The following is a 15418-nucleotide window of genomic DNA, read 5'->3' as shown; positions in this document are numbered from 1 at the left end:
GGAGGGCTGAAGGTGCTGCAGGGGGTGAGGGAGCGTGTGCATAAGGTGTGTGGGTGAGGAACTAGGTGTGTAATGTTCAGGGTGTGGGGAATACAGCAGGTGTCTGGTAAATGTTTGTGGAGTGACGTGTGTGTGCAAGGAGGGCTTGGCTGCCATCTCATTCTTGCTTCCCTCCCAGTTAGGTCCCCAGAGATGCCCAAGCCAGGCCGCCTCTACCCTTTGCCCTTCATCCTCCTCACTTTGACCAAGGCCTTTGTCTTGGGTTTCCGGCTGAGCAGGCGCTGGACAGGCGGGCGGCGGGTGATGTAGCAGTCCAGGAACTTTTGTTCTTTTCCTTTTAGCCTGGCTCGTGTGTTGGGCCAGGATGGGGGGGTGGGGGGAAGAGGATGCACGTGTCACCATGTTTACTACCACCTCACAGTGCTCTGCAGAGGGCAGGGCTCCAGGCGCAGGCACTGAGTCCTGGGTAGTATCCCCAGTGGCGCCTCCTCCAAGATCAGAGGGAGCCAGACTTGGACTTGGGTGAGTTTGCCAACCATGACGTCTTAGTCCTATGTGTGGCCCAGTGCCCTTCCTGCTCATGTCATTTCTGGGGTGCTAAGCGGCCAAATGTCCTCTTCTGCAGGCTAGCCTGTCCTCAACCTTTTCTGGGTGATCCCCGGAAAGGTACCTGGGCTGGGAGACTACCAGGAAGACCTTTATCTATCTCTACATTTTTGACCCCACATTTGATGGGGAGGCTAGTGCTTGTCCTCACAGAGACCTTTATCTGAAAAACGAGGCCCGGTCACACCTTTGGGGACCCTCTAATCTGATGGATCCAGTCGGAGGATCCAGGTCATACGCTCCAGAGAAAGCGATGGGGAGACCATGGTGAGTGCCTGCCAACAGGTATTCGAGAGCATGAAAGGACAGGACTCCTCATGGTTGGAAGGCACAGAGACTATCAAAGGCAGTTGGAGAAGTGGCCTCAGCACCACATTCCAGAAGGTTCTCTGAAGTGAGCAGGCTTGAGCTGAGCCTTGAAGGGGGTGTTGGACGGGCCAAGAAATGTGGCCTGTGGCTAAGGAATATTCTGGCCCAACTGGAAAAAGGGATCCTGAAGGCTGTTGATTATTCCCAAGCAATAGTGTCAGGCTTCAGACGGTCATCCCTTGCCTTCTCGAGTTTTCATGTCACCTTTTCCCATCCCGTTGTCTTTGGCTGGAATCACTGTCCTCATCACCCTTTTAGGCAGCTCTTTCTAAATTCCATGATCCTTTCACAAATGTCTCTCATTTAGCAGATGAACTCATTCTGTTGTCTGAAAGCACTTACTGAGCACCTACTCAGCACCATGGGCCCTAGCAGTAACCATGTAGTCCTTACCGGGCTCCCACTTTCTGTGTCTGAGAAATTCTGTCTTCCTGGCCCAGCCACACCGTCAGCACCCCCAGGCCCTGGGCAGATGGCCCTCCCTTCTGTGTTTCCCGCAGCCTGAGGTGCCCTTCATGTGCTCCAGGAGTGCAACCCACAGTGCTGGGGTCTGGTTCCTGCTAAAATGCAAGCTCTTCAGAGGCTGGGCTGGGTCTGCCCGTCTCATGTGTCCTGAGCTGGACTCAGCATAGTCCAGATGCTCATATCCATCATCAAAGGTCGCGAACCCCCTGGAGGGTTGGCAGCCCAGCTGCCATCTAGGGAACCTGAGGCCCAGAGCCAGGAGGTCTTTAGGGAGCCTCCTCTTTACACCCTCCTTTTACCAGCATTACCAGAGACCAGGAGAGGTCAGGTGACTTGTCCAGGTTTCACAGCAAGGTGGCAGGGCTGGTCCCAGAATCCGGCTCTCCTGGCTGCCAGGCTGGGCTCCGGCCCCAGCACCATGCTGCTCCCTGGCTGGCTTCCGTGCTGCCTGTGGCGGGTAAATGATTATTAATGACCCCTCTGGCAAGGAGACAGGAAACATTTCCCAACCACAGCTGGGGACCTGCTCCCTGCCAGCCCCAGCCATCCATACCCACCCTGGCCATAGTGTCAGCACTGGTGTTACCTCCATGTCTCCTTGGCCTTCTTCCCTCCTCTTGCCCATCCAACTCCCACCTCCCTTTCCACTCAAGGGTAAAGGGCAAGGAGGAACAGAGCTTTCTCTTTCATATCTGTCTCCAACCTGATTCATCTCCACCTACTCCCCTTCCCCAAACCAGCCAGAAGCAGCCCCTCCTCCGGGAAGCCTTCCCTGAATGCACCTTCAGCCCCTCCAGTGGCCCTATCCTGGGCCCTGGCCACTGAATCTTTCTCATTGCAGACTCTGGTCCCACTCTGATGGCTTGCTCTGAAGGCCCTATGGCTGGCTGGGGACTTCCTGTGGCCTGTCCTCAATTGCTCTCTTAGGATTGACTCATGGAGGATCATCCCAGATGCCTCCTCCAGGAAGTTCCCAGCCCAGCCCAGGGTTTCTCACTTCCTCTGAACACCCAGCCCTCCCTGTCCATGCCACACACTGTGTACTGCCAGGCCTTCATTGGTGGACAGTTAGTGAGCACCTACTATGTGCCCAACAGAGAGGATAGGTAGAGAGAGCATGGTGTGGGCCTTAAAGTTCAGCCACACATTCCCCCAAGTCTGAGCAATGATGCATCTGTCCTCTGACGGGTAATCCGACCCAGGTACCAAGGCAGATGGTGGAGAGGTGATGGGGTGGGGGAAGGGCACAGACAAGATTGATGCTAGTAGAGTGTATGGGGAGGGCTACGCTGGAGAGAAACTCTGAGGCCATGGTGGGAAAGAGAAGGGGCCCCTAATTCAGCCTCGAGTTGGGGGAAAAGCATGTTGGGGAGCTTCCAGGAGGAAACGTATCTAGACAGAGAGCTGAGGGATGAGCCAGAAGAAAGCTCTGGGCAGAGAGGAGGAGAGATGTGAATGTGAAGGCTTTCTGGTGACAGACAGAGGGAGGCAAGCATGCAGTTCTGCACTTCCAAGGAGCTGGCTCCTGGACTGCCAGGGTGGCTCAGTGGTGGGATGGGGAGTGGTGGAGGGGAGTATCAGGAGATGAGGCTGGTGAGGCTGGCAGGGGTCAAAGTGTGCAGGACTTTTACGCCATGTCAAGGAATTTGAACTTTCTCTGGAGAGAACCGGGCATGAAGGGAAGAATTGAAAGCAGGGTAGGAACTACTCAGATCTGCCTGTTAGGAAGCTCCCTGGGCCATGGGGTGAAGAGCACATAGAAAGGGTGAGGTGGGAGGCTAGTGCAGTGTGGTCCAGACAGGGATGATGGGCTGAACAGGGAAAAAACAAAAATGGAGGGGAGGGGAGCATGGCAGTAGAAGAGGGAGCTGATCAGCTGTAGAGGTGAAGGAAGTAAGAACGCCACCCTGGGGTCTGGGTGGAAGACTGGGTTAAGGGTAGATGCTGGGCCGGGGCCAGGGCCCTCTAAGGAGCAGAAGGTCTCAGGACCACCTCCAGGTCAGGAGCTTTGAGGCTAAATGGAGACTGGGAGACCTGGAACCCCCCAGTCTGCTGCCTCCTGAGCTGTAACGTGGGAGACTCGGGCTCTGCCCTGGGCAAAGAGTGTTCAGAATTCCAAAATTAAAACAATCTGTGAAATGTAATATTTAATAAAATTAAAATTCAAAAATGGATGAGTACATTCCAAAATGAGTTGAAATGTAAATTTATGAAAACGCTATCACATCCGGGATGGTTCTAATGTCAACTGTAAGCCTCCACTGCTTCCCTCCTCTTTGAATTCAGCTCCCTTAAACCTGCTGCCTCTAGTGTGGCTGAACCCCTGAGGGGTCCAGGACCTTCTGGTCTCTTGTTCAGGGCACCTCCTCTGGGGATACTGACCTCTTGCTTGTGGCTTCAGATGGCAGACATTTTGCTTTTCCTGTCCAACACCATGAAGGACTTGTCCCCTCAAACTCTACCATCTATGGCTGTCTTTATTTGAGGAGCCTGGGTACAGACCTAGGGGAGGCGGAAGGGCAAGGGAGTTGCAGGAACAGAGGATAAGAGGGTGGAGAAATGGGGTGCCAGCTACAAGACCCGGTAGGAGTGCGGTTGGAGGGAGAAGGGGAAGTGAACAAAGCTCAAAGAGAAGCAGCATCCTAACTTGAATATTTGTATTTTTGAATGTAAAAGTTGCACCATTTTCAGAAGCCCAGGATACTGAGGTCCCATCTTGCAATCCTGGGAGTGGACATTACTTGGTTCTTACTCTCCAGTGATCTTGGCCATTCTCTGGGCTGCATTTTCTCACCTGTAAAAGAAGGAAGTTGGGGTGGATGAGCTCTAGCTCTCAGGATGTACGGCTCTCAGGAGAATCCGGCTTTGTCAGTTTGTGGGGTTCCAGACTTCCACAACTCTCAGCTCCCAGCCAGGGCTGCGTGGATGTGTGGTTGTGTGATTCTGACGTTGTGTGACTTTAAGATGCTGAGACTCCAGGAGCTGAAGAAGCGGACATTCTGTGAATCCAGAATTCTAGGATTTGATGATTTGATGATTCAATGATTCTAAATGGGGTTGCTGGGAAGAGCTGCAACCACCTGCCTTGTTAATCTCAATGTTTGGTTATTGAAAACATAGCAAGAAGCAATGGAGACAGCTTGGGGTGTTGGGCAGCCCCCACCCCCAGTGAGGGAGGGGAGAAGGGGCTGGGCTGGCATTAGTGGGGAGGGAGACCCTCTCAACCTGGATCGCACAGGCAGTTTCTCCCGCCACAAAAGATCTGGTTTGTGTGTGCGTGCAAGATCCGCCACTCCCTAAGCTTGCAGGGTGAGGGGTCATTTCCTTCATGCCCCTGCCTCCAATCTTCAATCATTTCAGACTATGGCAGAGAGGGGACTACCCTTTCCTCCTAGCCCCTAAAAATCTCAGGAGACATGTTGACAGTGGAGAAAGGAGAGGCCTGCTCACCCCCACCCCCTCTTTCCCTGGCAGCCCCGGCCTGAGGGGGAAAACAGGACATGAACACTTCCTGGACACAGACACGGAAATGCACGAACCCCTGCCTGTGAGGGCCCAAGTACAAAGGGCCTCTGACTAGGGCAGAGGCCAGGCAGCCAGAGGGACAGTGTGGGCATCGGCCCCCCTTGAGCACAGGCCAAGGAGGGAGAACCCTCCTTGTGCCCTGAGAGTGGCTGTGAGGAGGGCTTCAGGAAGGGAAGTCTCAAGCCAGGTGGCCTGGAGAGCTGATGACTGATGGGGGGGGGGGGGTCCCTGAGCACAGGCCCACCATCCGGCCCGGCACAAGGCCAGCTCATTTGTCCAGCGGCTTGCTCTCTCTTGGGTTGTGCACAGTGTCAGCTCCCACATTAGAGACAGGGGAAGAACATTCTGGCTGGAGGGAAGAATCTTGGCCATCTGGAGAGCCCGCCCTGGCTTCATCCCTCAGAACCCAGTACCACTGCCAAGTCCCAGTCTGGTGGGTTCACAGATCAAGTGACGGAGGCTAGGAGCTGGCCCAGGTCACACAGCACAGCAGGGTCTGAAACACAGCTTCCTGATTCCCAGTCCTGGGCGCTCCCCATTGCCTGTGGCCCCCGCTTCCTCCTGGAGCACCTGGAGAGTAGAAGTGGAGATGGGACTCAGGTCACGGAGGCAGAGCCTCTGTCTGTCTCCCTCTGCTTTTCTCCTCCCACAGGCAGAAGGCAGGTGGGGTGGCAAAAACTGCTCCCTATCATCCAGAAGGCTCCATTGTCTACTACACCCTGACTTGGCCGGAGAATGGGGGCCCCAGCAGGGAACCCCTCCCCAGATGCCCACCGGAAGTGGGCCTCCCTGAGGGTTTCTCCTCTCTCTTCCTTCTGCTGTCCCACCCTTCACTCTCATCTCCGCTTCCTCTGGGCTCTCTCCCCATCCCTATAAGTCTCCATCCCTTGCTGTCTTTGTCAGTCTCTCAAAAGATTGTTAGACTTGGAAGGGCCCTAGGAGGGCATCAGGCCCATCCCTGTTACTCTTCAGACGAGGACAGTAGCTCAGAGAAGTGAAGGTCCTGTCTGAAGCTGCACAGCAAATTGTGGCAGAGGAAGCACATGGAAGCACACTGACTTGGCATCAGGCATCTAGGGTTTAAGGACTGACTATGTTATGACCAACCCGACAGGCTTCCCTCCTCAGCCCTGAGCTCTTCTCCCTTCTTTTTCTTTGCCTTCTCCTCTGTCACTGTGCCAGCTGCCTGACTGACCGCTACCTTGGGCAGACCCTGCCTTTGGGACACAGACCAGAGTTCAGGACTCCATGACTGGGATACATACCTATGCACACACGGACACACAGACATTTGCAGTTACATACAAGTCCCAGGTGCAGACCTATATCACATAGTTTGGAGGCTGTCCTGGAACCTAGTGTTCTATTCCTATGAGGAACCACACACCTCCTCCAGGAAGCCCCCCAGGGCCTCTCTGCAGACTGTCTCCATCCCACTAGCCCCATTGTGACAACTGAGTTCTATGAGCCTAGGTTCTTTTCGGTAACCCAAGGGCATGGCTGAGTCTCTCCCTAGTCCTGGAGCCCTTCCTTCAGTGCTCCCTCCTTCTGTCTCCAGGAGGGGCTCGGCTTCCTGTGGCTGGGTGGGGAGAGTCCTGAAGTCCCCAGAGGACAGTGGGACAATGGGAAAATGGTGACAGATGAGACATTGCATCTTCCCCAACACAGGCTCCACCCTACCCTGACATTGTGGTTGGTGTCTGGGGCACAGCCCTGGCCTGTGGACCCCTGAGGACTAGTGTCCTGGTCTGACCGCCCCCACCACCCGCCTCAGTGCAAAGGTCAGAGCATCAGAGCCCTGACCCCCAGGAACAGGTCTCTAACTGGAGGCTGTGGAGTCCAGGTCCCCACGGCACCAGTAGCACATTAACAGAGTGATGTGGATTCCCAGGGCCTCTGGGTGAGGGGTGAGCTGGACCACTTTGAGTGGAAGGTAGGCAGGAGGGTGGTAAACACTGAGACTGGGGCGGAATTATGGAGGAGCTGTGAAGGTCTACCCGAGACTCTTCTCATCCTGTCCACATTCCCTGTGCTTGAAGTGAGTGATGGGGAACCAGAGGGCTCGCGGCAGGAGCCTCTCCAGGGAATGGAGTGGTGGAGGGCCTGAGGGGCAGTTAGAATCAAGTGAAACTAGCACTGCTTCCTCTCTGTGACAGGGGAAGGGGCTGTTCCGGGACAGTGTGGTGGCTGGGGTGGAAAAGAAGGCTTAGGCTTGCAGACAAAAGGGATGGGCCCTGAGGTCCATTGCTTATCTCAGCCCGCGTCATTTCCTCTGCCAGACATGGCTGGGTTAGTAGGGTCATCGCACAGAGGGAAGGAACAGGTCGAGCCAGTGCACACCAGGCCCTGCAGTAGACTCAGGCACATGGGTGGCCTTGTCATGCCCTGGGCTGCAGTCAGTCCCTCATAGAGGCTCAGCCATGGGGCCCCAGTGGCCCTGGGAGATGGCCTCATCTAGACCATTGTCCCCCACACAGACCCAGTCATCGTGGGCAATGCTCGGGCCCAGCTGAAGACACTGCTGAGTAGGGAGACCCCACAGGACACAGGGACATGTGTGACAACCAGCCACCCTGCCATAGCCACACCACAAGCATCCACACACCAGGTGTAGCTGTTGTCACCCCTACGGTGACCCAAGGAGAAGCACAGATTCCAGCAGTCCTTGGCAGGTGTCCAGGACCTGAGTGAGAAGAAGGAGCACCAGGCAGGGAATACGGGACCACCTCCCATGCTAGATTGGGCCCTCCCCCAAGCTTGCTGAGCATCGGAGGCTGTTTATTTCCCAGCAGGGATGGGTGTCTCATCCCCCACCCCCTCCCCATCCCCATCCCTACCACACGCTTCCGAAGCTGCCAAATCAAATCAGCCCCTGAGCCTGCGCCAGGCTGGCATGGCGGCCAGCAGCTGACGGGAACAAAGCCAGGCTCAGAATATCCCGCCGCCTGTGCCTGTCCGATTCCTGGGTGCACTTGTGGGTGGGGGCAGGGAGGGACAGCAGGCCCCAGGCAATGCCTCTCATAGTGACTGGGTTCTAGATGCCACCCTGGTGGTGGGCTCCTGAGAACAAGTGAGTGGGTCCTGGTGTGTCTGCCAGCACTAGAGGAGCTGATACGGTGCAGGTTGGGGGTCTGATTGGAGCCCAGACAACTGGGCACAGGCTGGAGTTGAGGACTCACATGTATGATCCCTTTTTTTTAGGATTAGCAGCAATCCCAGCTGGGAGCCCAGCCCAGTGGCTGTCTGAGCTGGACATTACAAATCCCATTTTATAGATGGGGAAGCTGAGGCTTAGAGAAGGGAAGTGAAGGGAGAGACGCAAAACTGGAGGGGACCTCAGAAAGGGTAAAAACATGATCATTTCCACTCCTGAGGAGCTCCGGGCTGAAAGAGTTTGGATCTGTTCTGAGAGTTGAGGAGCAGAGAATACACCAGAGCCAGGGTGCAATCAGGCAAGACTCCCTGGAGGAGGCGCCTGTGGGAGATAGGAGGCCCCTCCGTCTGCTGGGGCTGGAGGAGGGGGGCAGCCTGGGGAGAAGGGGATTAGGCCTGGCAGGCCTCAGCCCCTGGCCTTCTTGTCTCTGCAGCCAGCCCGGACCTCCTTGCACAGGAGCCAGTGCCCCCAGGGAGTAGAGACCACACGCTGCAGGTGAGAGCTCAGCAGAGGGAGGAGTGGGTGGGCCTGGAGGGTGGAAGGCACAGGCTGGGGGTCAGTCTGAGCATTGCCCCCACCCCTGGGAGGATTTGGGAGGCTGGAGCCGAATCCCAGCCCCACCCCCTCTAGCCTAGTATCACCCCACTCCAAGACCACCTCTCCTACCCTATTCCTGCCTGGAGTTCTCTCTCTAAGGATTCATCTTCCTCCCAAGTCACCTGGGAGTCATTTCAGACTCCATCCTTGTCCTCGCCACCTTCATCAAACAATTCCCTGTTGATTTTCTGCCCTAAGTATTTTGTGAACTCCTCTCCTATTTTCCATACCCACTGCCTGCCCCTGCTCTGGGACTATTCAACTTTTCCCTGGATGACTCCCTGTCTGTCTACTTTCAGCTGCTCCCATCCTCCATGTGGCCACCAGAAGGATCTTTCTAACACACAAACATGAACTTGTCACTTTTCTGCTCCAAAATTCTCCATCCTCCCCATCCCCCTGCTCCGTCTGCAGCCCCAGCCAGGTCCCAGTCCCCCTTCATCCACTCCTGCCTCCCTAGAACCACTCCTGCTTGCCTCTTCCCCTCCTCAGCTTCCCAAATCCTTCTGGGCTCAGCTCTAGCCTCCCCTCCTCTGGGAAGCCCTCCCTGCTTCTCACGCTCCCTCCTCTGAGCTCTCCTGCCCCAGCAGTCAGATGCTGGGGTATTCTGCTGTCTGTGCCATGAGTGCCCTGTTTTCTCCACTGTGTGACTCTGTATGTCTCCCACTCTGAACTGTGAGCATCTCGAGCCCGGGGATATGCCTTTGTCATTCCTGAGTCTCTCACCACCCTCCAAAGGGTGCCCGGTGACAACTCAGTGAGTGCCTTTCCTTTGAGATGACAATGATGGGTGCTGTTGCAGCCCCTGCCATGTCTTTGGTGTGTCTAATAGGAATCATCAGTGTCAGTGGGGCCTTGAGCAGCATAAATGGGGTGGGCCGGGGATGGTGAAGGTTGGCACAGAGGAGAGGGGTGTGTGAAATCGGACCAAGCAGCAAACCTAGCATGAGTCTCCTCTGTGCCCAGGCCTGGCTGCGAGGAAGGAGAGGCTGCTGCCATATAGGCCCCTCCTCTGGTCCAGGGGCTTTAGACACACTTCTCTGTTTAATCCTCACAACCTCCCCAGGAGGCAGGGGCTGTTATTATTCTCCTCTGGGGAAGCTGAGCCCCAGTGGGGTCACATGGTGAGTGAATCGGAGGGAGAGCTGAAAGTGGAGACATGTCTCGGGCCCAGCCCTGGCCCTCCCCCTGGCCTTGGGTTAAATGGGAGTGAAGATGCCCGCACAGGGCCTGGTGCCCAGGGGGTCAGCCTGGGCTCACTGCTGGGATGTGGAGCCCAGCCCTGGGCATGTGCCTGCAGCTGGGAGCTGGGAAAGGGAGAGAGGAGGGGCCTGGAGAGTCATTATTAATTTATTTATGGCTGTGGCATTCCCCATGGGGCGGGGGCTCCCCCCAGAGCTGGGACAGATGGTGTTCCTGAGAGCCAGCAGTGTCTCAGCAGCCGCTGCCACCTGCCAGGAAAGACTGGATTTGTCATCCTCCCAGGAAGCTGAGAGGGAGAGGGTTTGGAGAAGCTGAGACCCTCCTGGGTGATGGGAGCTGAGCCCTGAGGGAAGGAGCCAGACCCAGGCACCTCGTTTATGCCTCTGTGCACAGTGCCTTTTGCCTAGGCCCTTGGCCCTGCCACCTGCAAGTTCAAGTTCTGCCCCCCTTACTAGCTCCAAGCCTTACCCTCACCATGAAGCATCCCCACACCATCCCCATTTGCTCTCTCTGCCTTTCCTTTGCCTGGGTCCTGCCGCCCTCTCCCTCAGACCTAGGATCTTAAGCTATGAGCCCCTCAGTAGTTCTCAGCTCTGTCCTGCCCCCCAACCCCTCTGGGAAGAGAATGCTCTCTTTCTGGGTTCAGTTAGCTCTCCTTCCCGAGTGTCCAGGCCTACACTCAGCCCTGCTGGGGAGAGACAGGTTGCTGCCCCCAAGGACCCCCCAACATAGAAAGGATAGGACTGGAGAGAGTAGGGACCCTAGGGTGTTGCTCAGACTATAGGGACCGCTGGAGAGAAAGAAGAGGGATGGGGAGACTGATGCCCTCTTGTCCGGGTGGAGCATGGGGAGAAAAGACGGCCTCGCCCCAGCTGCACCACTTCTCAGCTGTGTGACCTTGGGCCAGTCCCTTAAGCAACTTGGACATCAGTTTCCTCACCTGTCAAATGAGATAAGAAGCTCTATCATTAATGGACATAATCGCAGCGGAGCTGTTGGAGGAAGTTACAAAGATGGTGTATGTGAGATGTCTGCCTCACAGCAGATCCTTGGAGGGAGTTGGCACCCTTTCTGCTTCCCTCAAGGGTGAGATCATTGGAGCCAGGTCTAGGCTGTGCTCCATGAGATAGGGTGCGCTGGAGGGCTGGATTCATGGAGGTTCTGTGGGCGCAGCACTTGCATTGGCAGTACGACAGCCACAAGAGCAGGGCTGCCAGCACCCATCCCCACCTAGCGGGTGTCTGTTCAGCACACCCTCTTGGGGTGGTTTCCTGGCCCCTGTGTCAGCTGGCCGGCTTGGGGGATGTGCTCTTCAGGCTCAGCCTGGAATCCTCCTTCAGTGCTAGAGTCTTTACTCTCTCTGGATGTCAGGGCTGAGGCAGTTCAAGCAGTGAGCTAAGCACAACGGGTCCATGACCTCTCTGTGCTGGCTCTCAGGGCCCAGAAGGGGGCTTAGGAGCCCCAGCTGGGACAAGGGCCAGGGGGAGAGTCAGACATGGACAAGGGAACAGGTATCCACACCAAGCACCCTCATGCTCCGCCTGGCACTGGCTCCTCTATTGCTGCCCACGGGATAAAGAAAGACCACACCCTTGGTGTGGCATTGCTGGTAGTGCCTGCTGGGCCCCATCATGTCCACCCCTCACCCCCAGACATGGCAATGCTCACTTCCTGGACACCAGCTCTTCCCAGCCCCTCTGCCTTTGTTTGCACTGACCCCTTTCTCTGGAATGCCTTTCTCTACCTACTCCCTTTTCAAGCCCCAGATTAGATATCACCTCCTTTATGAAGTCCTCTTAGATTGCTTCCTCCACCCCAGGTCAACTCAGCCTCTCCTCTTTCTTGGGCACTCACAGCCCGCAAGCTGTGTGTGTAAGCTCCCCTGAGCTTACAGTTCAGTAACTTCTTACCCCACGGTGTTATATATCCTTTCCCACATAGTGGTAAGCACCTGGCAGGTTAGAACCTTTATCTCTCCTGGGCCCACCTGGGGCCTGACATAGACCTGGTATATTGTAGGTGCTCAATAAATGCTTTTTGATCAAATGAGAATAGCTGTGAGGGGCTTAGAGTAGTTCCGAGAAGGGGGCAGTTGCTGGATTGGGGGCAGTCTCGGGGACTTCCTGGAGGAGGTAGCCTTGGAAATTTGAAGGATGGGGAGGGTCAAGGCCATTAGCTGATGAGGCTAGAGATCGGCTGGATAGTCAGAGAGGTCCATGGTCAGCTTCTGAGAGGATCACCTGAGAGCAACAAGGACCAGCACAGGACTGGGACTGAGCACATAGAGGAGCCTGGAACAAGGACTCAGAGGGAGCTGCAGGAGGCTGGCTCTGTGCTGAGACCCCAGCTCCAAAAACCTCTTCGCCACCTTGGTCCTGGGCTAAAGAATTCGTGGTCTCAGAGTTTGGAGTGAAGCTGAGGCCACCAATGATAAATAAGTAGGCCCCACGTGGTGGGATAGGGGCAGGAGCCAGGGTAGTCCGGTCAGGTAGGACAGCCATGGAGTTTGGGAAAGGCTTCACAGGGGAAAGGAGCTGTTTGTGTAAGGGCATGCTGGCAGGATGCGCCCTGGGTCTCCACAGGAGAAGGCCAGCATGTCAGTGGAGCACATGTTACTATGCCGGGAGCATTGGGGTGAGGCTGGAAGGGCCACTGCAGGCAGCATGTTTCAGGCTCATATTTAAAATTCTTTAGTAAATGCTTCTAACTGGCAGATGTGCCAGCCTCCTCCTGGATTCTGCACATCAGGAGCAAGTGGCCTTGATGATGCCCCCTGGCCCCAAGGGGGCTGCTGCCAACAAGTTGGCCGTAGCATCTGGCATCCATGGGGGCCCTGAGGCTCTGCCATCTGTCTGTGCCCACCTGTCGGGCTGCACAGGCCTGGGGTGTGTAGGGGCTTGGGGCCAGGGAGGCAGTCTCAGCTGCCATCCCAGCCTGTCTCTCTGTCTGTCCATCCATCTGTCCACACCCTTGACTGACCAAGGTCAAGGTGGAGACAGGCAGACACAGGACCTGCTATCACAGAGGCCTTGTCTGAACGGGGGAGGCATCAAGTACCAGGGATTTACACCCCGAAGAGACACAGCTGAGCTGGGGCCAAGCTGGCGGTCAGGCCAAGGCCCAGGGGGATCCCTTTGAAGAGTTGAAATGGAGGCTCAGAGAGAGGTTGGGACTGGCTCAGAGGCGTGCAGCAGGTCTGAGGCCATGCTGGGCCCGGGGACTGGATAAAGCTCCTCTGGCTGACCCCTCCCCCACGGCCCTGCCTGGCCCTTGGCTGTAAACACAGAGAGAACAAGTTCCGTTTCCCAGGAAATATTTATCTTGGGCCGTGTGGGGAGCGTGTGCTGGCCTCCGCCTGTCCTTCCTGCGGGTTGGCCTGGGGCAGGAGGTGAGGGGGTCTGGCAGCCTTGGAGAGCAATCTGGGGAGCCCTCAAAGTCAGGGCCAGGATGGGAGTGCCCTGTGGCTCCGGCTCTGAGCAGAGTCTAAATGCTGGTGTTGGGGAGAGGAGGGAGCTGAGAGGCGAGAAACCCATAACATAACCTTACCTGCTCTCATGTTCTCATCCTGTTCTCATTCCTGTCAACCTGTCTCCTCTGGGTTCCTGCCTCCAAGCCTTTGCTCCTGTCTGCTGCCCCCACCTGGAATGCCTTTTCTCCCACTCCCTTGCATCCCAGCTCTCAGCTGGCTTCCCCTGGGAAGCCGTCTTTAACTCTCTAACCCCCTAACCCTTTGTCCCGGCCTTTCCAGGTCTGTCCCTCTCCTCTGGCTCACAGCAGCTTCAGACTGAGCCCCACAGACCAGCTAAGGTCTTGTCCCAAGCTGCTCAGACTGTGCAGACAACTGTGTCCAGGCAGCCCAAGAACCCCCATTCCCAGAAGCACAGGCCTGGGGAGGGGGTAGGACCCAGAGGTCACCTCCTTTCAGTGACACAGCACAAGCCCAGGCACATGGGGGACCCAAGTTGGTCCCCTCTGGGCCCAACGAGGGTGCAGGCGGGCGGAAGGGCCCAGGGTTCCTGCTGGCCAGTGGGCTCTTGGCCTTTTAGACTGTGTATCCCTGGCTGGGCCAGGCCTGACTGGGGCCCTGACAACAGGAAATCCTTGAAGGAACAAGCAGTGGCTGAGGACTCTGAGCACAACAGGAAACAGCCTTGACATGGGGCGGCAGTTCTGGTGACTGCACCCAGTGGGGTGGGGGCAGGGGAAGCTTATGGGACCCAGGGTGATGCTGAGGGTGACGCTGAGGGTGACCCTGAGACACTGACTGAGGAGCAGCAGGTATTCTACTGTGTGGTACTGATCTTGTGCTGTTGTGTGATACCAAGTGTGACTCCAATCATGGGACACTGTGTGGAGAGTGGGTGAGTCACCGAGGGTGACACTGAGTGTGTGACACTGAGTGATACCACGTGTGTGACACCACTTGTCCAAGACTGTGTGAGACCGTGGGTGTGTCACCAATTGTGAGACACTGTGGATACTCTGTGATACTGACTGTGTGATGCCGAGTGATAATGTGTGACACTGAGGGTGTGACACTGTGAGGATCACATACATAAACACAGACGAATGACACTGTGCAATAACACCATGTTTATGACTCAGGTGTCTGACACCAAATTGTCCATGTGGGCCCCAAGCATGTAGTGAGGCTGAGTGTACAACCAAGGGTGTAACAAGGAGTGACATGAAGGGCGTGAAAGCCAGTGTGTGAGACCGTGTGACCATGAGCCTGACACTGAATGTGTGATGCTGTGTGTAATGGTTGCGTCAACGTGAAATGTGAGCACACAGCCCAGTGTATGATGCTGTCATGGGAAGACCCCAGTGGGTTCAGACAGGGAAGTGGCATGGTTCAATTTATGATTTTGAAAACTTGTTCTGGCTGCAGAGTGTATGTGGAGGACTAGTTGGAGGGGCTGAGAGGAGACAGGTAGATAGATAAGTTAGAGGCTACTGCAGCCGCCCAGGCAGGAGATGGTGGTACCTGGGGTAAGGAGACAGCAGAAGAGCTGGAGAGAAATGGACAAACTTTGGAGCTATTTGGAGGTAGAAATGACAGAACTTGATGATGAATCAGAAGATGAACCAGAAGGAAAAACGGAGGATGGCTCCCAGTTTCTGGCATGAAGAAGCAAGCAATGGTTGGTGGAGGTGTTACTGAGATTGGTAAAGACTGGAGGAAGGCCAGGGTTAGTGGGATGGGGGAGGGCAAGGAGGCAGAGATTAAGAGACCTGTTTTGGATGTGAGTCAAAAATCTGAGTGAGGATAGTGGGCAGCAGAGGCCAGGCTGGGGATATATTTGGAAGTTGGCAGATGTGGCTGGTTTATTAAATCACGGACCTGGTTGGGATGTCCTACAGAGAGAACATGCGAGAGGAGAGGTGAGGACCAAGGACTGAGCCCTGAGGTGAAGAGGAGCAGCAAAGAGACAGAGGAGGAGCAGCCAGGGAGGTGGAGGAGACCAGAAGTCACAGGAGCTGGGAGGTTCAATGGGG

General features: G+C 55.9%; 1 protein-coding gene across 2 annotated transcripts in view; it reads left to right on the top strand.

Annotated features, from left to right (window-relative positions):
- The window catches only part of PDE2A (phosphodiesterase 2A), an 89827-nt gene that overhangs the window by 28698 nt on the left and 45711 nt on the right, over window positions 1-15418 (top strand). Inside the window, exon 2 of one of the 2 annotated variants that reach the window (XM_010989179.3) lies at window positions 8553-8614. The exons of the other annotated variant lie outside the window; for it this stretch is intronic. Coding sequence (XP_010987481.2) covers window positions 8553-8614 — 62 coding nt within the window. The remainder of the gene's footprint in view (window positions 1-8552; window positions 8615-15418) is intronic. 2 annotated transcript variants of the gene reach the window in all.

Source organism: Camelus dromedarius, chromosome 12 (genome assembly GCF_036321535.1).
Source record: "Camelus dromedarius isolate mCamDro1 chromosome 12, mCamDro1.pat, whole genome shotgun sequence".
Classification (NCBI taxonomy): domain Eukaryota; kingdom Metazoa; phylum Chordata; class Mammalia; order Artiodactyla; family Camelidae; genus Camelus; species Camelus dromedarius.
The sequence above is the reverse complement of the archived record's forward strand: the minus strand, read 5'-3'. Positions and strand labels throughout refer to the sequence as shown.